The sequence below is a fragment of the Camelina sativa genome, chromosome 17, assembly GCF_000633955.1.
Source record: "Camelina sativa cultivar DH55 chromosome 17, Cs, whole genome shotgun sequence".
In the NCBI taxonomy this organism is placed as follows: domain Eukaryota; kingdom Viridiplantae; phylum Streptophyta; class Magnoliopsida; order Brassicales; family Brassicaceae; genus Camelina; species Camelina sativa.
The window spans coordinates 21,730,677-21,736,017 of NC_025701.1; the positions used below are offsets into that span (position 1 = coordinate 21,730,677).

At 35.3% G+C, this 5,341-nt stretch overlaps 1 protein-coding gene across 1 annotated transcript; it reads right to left on the reverse strand.

Annotated features, from left to right (window-relative positions):
• On the reverse strand, positions 202–5,052 carry LOC104759705. Its single transcript, XM_010482603.1, has 8 exons — positions 4,809–5,052; positions 4,621–4,686; positions 4,393–4,542; positions 3,517–3,955; positions 2,472–3,415; positions 1,786–2,287; positions 1,001–1,704; positions 202–893 (listed from the first exon to the last, which is right to left on the reverse strand). The coding sequence occupies exons 1-8, from the start codon at positions 5,050–5,052 to the stop codon at positions 202–204; spliced, it is 3,741 nt and encodes a 1,246-aa protein (XP_010480905.1).

Genomic DNA, 5,341 nt, shown 5'->3' on the forward strand with positions numbered 1-5,341 from the left:
TTGTGGGATATCAATTTCTGCTACTCCATCGTTACGCTGTGAAATTTTGCCATCACTCACATCTAGAATCCACCTAGAAAATTCTTCAATATCCTTTTTTTCTGATTCCGGAATGTTGGCCAAAAGTCTCATGTTCTTTGTTAGCTTTAGAACCTTCACATGCTCCCATATATACGAAGAGTTTAACGCAGCAAAAACTATTTATTCCCTACCAGCACCATTAATCACCGACAAAACTTGTCTGAAATCACCTCCAAATACAATGACTTTTCCTCCAAACGGCTTGTCTTCTTTATTCATGATATCTCTCAGACTTCGATCCAAAGACTCAAACCAATACTTACTCATCATTGGTGCCTCATCCCAAATAATTAGTTTTGCTTTTTCAATTAACTCACCAAGATCTGTGCCTCTTGCAATATTACATACGGATGACTCATGCGGATTTATTGGGATCCCAAACCTAGAGTGTGCAGTTCGTCCACCATCGAGAAGCAATGCAGCAATACCACTTGAAGCGACATTTAATGCAATATCTCCTCTATATCTTATAGCAGCCGATAACAGTTTCCATAGAAACGTTTTGCCAGTTCCCCCAAAACCGTATACAAAGAAAGCTCCTACTCTATCTTTATAAACAGCATCTACAATCTCAGTATATATCTGTTTTTGCTCTGAAGTAGCCATAGATAACCATTCATCATGCTTAGCTTTCAAGTCTGGATTGTTGTGCTTCAGTTCATCTAGAAGAAATTGGTTGGACTTTTCTACTTCTTCCATATCAACCTGAGGCATCTGTTTCCATTTCGTAAGGGATGCTGCATTTCTGATTAGCAACTTTTCTATTTCCTGTAAAGCAAATTTTTTTTTGTCCTCGTCACTTAAAATAAGATCTGCACAGTTTATTGAATCATTTGAGTATAGTATCTTTGGAATACTTATAAATAAAAAAAACTACTTGCAGTAAAAAGTATAAATCCAAAGAAGGGATATTTCTAACCTGGTTGATTCCACTCATGTCTTTTTTTTCGCTCAATATCCTCAGATAGAATTTTCCAACTTTCTTCCCATACAATCTCTGGTTTACTCAAACTTGCTGACAGTAGCATGATGACGAAAAGCCTTCGAACATATTTTGCTGAGCACCAAAAGTTTGCTTCTTTAATACCGTTGATGTATTCTTTGTCATCATCTAGTAATCCAAGTGCAAAAACTGCATCTCTGTAAGAGTTATAAACCACACCATCAACTGTCTTAAGATCCTTATGTTGTTGAGGACCTCGCCGGATATTTAAGAGGATTCTCAAAAAATAAGAGTCCTCTATAGCACGTGGAACAAAATTTATTCTACTAATAGCAAACCCTCTTTCTCTCAGAGCAAATTTTTTCTCTTTATTATTCCATGTAAAGTGATTTGGAATCTCTTCATATAGGAGTTTTTTGGGATCAGCAACCTTCTTAATCCTTTTCTTCCCATTAGAACGATTGAATGACTTTAGGTTCTTCTTATTCAGCTCAAACCATGCTAAAAACGGAGTCATCTGATTACCTAATCTCTCCATCACAGCTTCAATTGTTTCTCCTTCTTTGATTACAACCAGCTGCAGACCCTCTTCGTGAAAAGTAAGTTTGACAACAGGTGTTGTCTTATGATGTATTGGAAATTTAAAAATTCTCCACATAGCTTCACATGCTAAAACGTATCTGTAGACATCATTAAATCACAGTTAATAGAATTGTACAATAAAGCATAAAAAATGGAATTTGAAAAGTGTGTGAATATACCTGCAATCAAAATAATCTTGAACTTCATCGATTTCCTTTTCCTTTGTAGTCGCTCCACCATTTACATTCATTTCAACATCTCCATCCTTTTTATGTGGTTCGACAGTAACTGTAACACGATCATGTCCTTTGTGGATATATTTGAAGAGATATTTAATTGAACCTGATTGGTTGCACCATTCCACATTAATGTGAGCACGGTAATGAAGAGATAGCTTCTCATTGTATGGAATGACATAACGGTTATCGCATTTAAAACCAATTTTCTCAATGTAACCTCCGTTTTTCCTCCTTTTATAAACTGGAAATCCTTCTTTATCCACCTTAGTAGTGTTGTTAAAGCTTTTTGGGAAAAACTTCGTACATATACCATCGACAATACATGGTGAATTTGGATTAGCCGCTCCACATGGTCCATGAATCATACAGTCTTTAACAACTTGATACAGCTCTGGTTTCTTCACTTTATCTGGAATCTCGACAGATATGATCTTATCAATATCTTCAGATGTTGTAAACTTACAACTTGAATGCATAAACAATAATATGTGAGCATGAGGAAGTCCTCTTTTCTGGAATTCGATTGTGTACATGGTTGCAGTAAAAGAAAAGTAAATAAGTGACATTTAGAGATAAACAAACATATTTAAGTGATGAATTTTTTAAAATTGCATAGTTTAAATTACCTGAAACCATTTTTCCAAGAATATGCTTGACTGTTAGATCGTCCATTAGCCTGTCAAGTTTCATCTTGAAAACACGGCATATGATGTCTGGTCTGTCATCAGGCTTCAAATTGCATTTTTTACAGAATCGAACTATCTCAGGCCACTTTGGATTGCATGTAAAGGTTATGAACAAATTGGGAAATCCGAAATGTTTGCATATAGCCATTGCATCCAAATAATTTTTAGTCATATACCTTGGTCCACCTGTAAAAGATGCTTGGAGCGTCACTCTTTTGCCTTGGTTCTGTAGATCATTATTACCAGATGAAGCTGCCTTCTGAACTGATTCAAGATTTGTAGTCCTGAACTTTATTTGATTCTTCCTAATAAAATGCAACCTATTTGACTCGATCATTGTGAAAGCATCAACCACGAACTGTTGCAGCAAGCGCTTAGACCTTACCAAAACATGTTTTTCATTTTCTCTTTCATGAAGTCTGTAAGCAAAAAATTGTCTCATACTGACATCTTCCTGCTCCTTTTCTCCACGACCTGATGTTTTAAGTTTCTTTATACCAAGCCTATAACCATCCTCTCCATATGGAAACAATAGAGGATATTGCAATGCTAGATAGGCTACATGCAGTTCATGAATCCTTTTTAGCTTCCCGGAATGTTCCTGTAAAACGATATCACGTTTATCCATATCTTCATGAAAATCTCCTGGTATTAAAGCTGCGACTTCTGATGCTGTTGGCATATTGTATAACCTTCCACCAGTTGTGCGTTTAGCAATAATCCTCATGTGAAACCTTTCTTCATCATTAGTATTAAATCTGTCTCGGGCAGACCTAAATGCATCAACATGTGGGTTGATCTGATTCAGTAGCTTGATGATGCTTTCAATTATTTCCTTTCTGAATTTTTTCTTTCCTTGCCCATTATCAGGATCTTTCCCATTACTGTTGAATATCAGCAAATATATATTTTATGAGATTATGAAAACCTTAATACAATGATCCTTAACTAATAGACAGTGCACTTTCTTAAAATTAAAATATACCTCATTATGTTCATTCTGTTCTCCACTTCATTTGCGGTGTCGATAATGTAGAGCTGTAGAAACTTTGCTAATTCGCCAGGTTTTGGCTTTAAAGCACCCATTAGATGGTAGTTTTCTCCTTGCAATGCAAACATTTGAGGGCCACGTCCTTTAGGAACACAATGATCAACTCTGCCACCAATAGATGTAAATGAGAAAATCATATTGTAAGCTCTTATGTTATCTTTAAAATTTCTTGCTAGTTCATCATCTCCAGTAAGAAGTTGCCATAGCAATTCAGGAGACTCTTTGAGCGATGGTAATGTAATTTGGCCTTGCATACAACATGCTGCAAATTTAGGATTTTTAGCATTCCTCCTTTTGTTTAGACGTTCTCCATACCAGAAGATTGCACCACAGTGTTCACAAGTATAGTCTGGATCACCGTCATCAACATAATCTGAGTATTAACAGGAAACTGAATTATTAGTTTGAAACTGAATCTAGACTATGGTTTTACCAACTTATTAAAAGACGTAGTTTATCTTACCTATTTCGTTTGATTTGTTAGCCTTTGGAGGAATTGCAGTTTTGGAACCAAAGACCTTTGCTATACTTTCTCTAGCATTGTAAGAATATCATAATGTTCTTTGGCCTGATATATTTGTTCGTCTGTAGAGTCTTCAATTCTTCTTGCTTCATCCATTTCCTCTGAAAAAGTTTCACTACTTGTATCTTCATGGCTACTACAGTAAAATTCCTGATGGTAATCATCTTCTAGATCCTCTGAGAAAATTTTGAAAACATTGACCACATTGATTACAGTGTTCTGGGTTAAAATAACCAAATAAAAGTAGTTAGTTAATATTTTCACAGGTATTTTGAAAGCTGTTTTACCTTCCGATTGATCATAATAGTCTTGAAATTCAGAATCCTCATCTGAATCTAATATAACACCACCATGTTGACCATGAGGTCTTGTTAGATTTCCGTCATTATGGCTATAATTCTCCTTTCTGTTTACACTATTGAAATCTGTCTGATTACCTATGATGTGGATAAATTGGAAATTTTAGTATTCAGTACTTACAAAATTATATATAATTCAATAACAACTGATCTAACCTGCTGTTATGTCATAATCTGTTTGATTTGCAGGTCTATTTGGTGTAAAAGGAGTAGTCAGTCCACCTGTACGGAAATCATGTAAGTCTTGATCATTCTCAGTATGTTTAAAACGTAATGAGCAGCAATTATTTGATTATATACTGAAATAGTTAATTTAGTTTAAGAGAATCCTATCTAGTACTTACTTTCTTGAGACGCTTGATTTGTCCATGTCTTTTCGAATGGACTTGGAGAAGTTTGTCTTCTAATACTTTGGCTTCTTGCATTATGAGCAAATTGTAATTCATATTTGCTTTGCGGTGTTGTTCCTTCATTGCATATAGTGGATACGTTGTTGTTTGATGATTGTCCCGATTGTAACTGTGGGGTGTTTGTAATATCGGACAAAACCCTCCTAAACACAGAATTAACCGACACAGGAGTTTTCATTGTATATTCTTGTTCTTCTGTGAGTAGATTATGGGTATTAGACTTCTCTGTAGACCTTATCCTTTTAGAAGTCTTAGGTACTTTCTCGACTTGTCTATCCTTTGGTTCTTTTCTCCTTTTCATGATGATGATTCCTGTTAGACAATAGAAGAACAATGGACAATGGTTTTAAATGTATAGTGAAAAAGACATAACTTGTTAGGCAGATGATAGCAAGATATGCATATAATGGTGTATTCAGCTTTAAAATATGTACCTGGTGGAAGTTTGTATACAATCACAGGTAGTA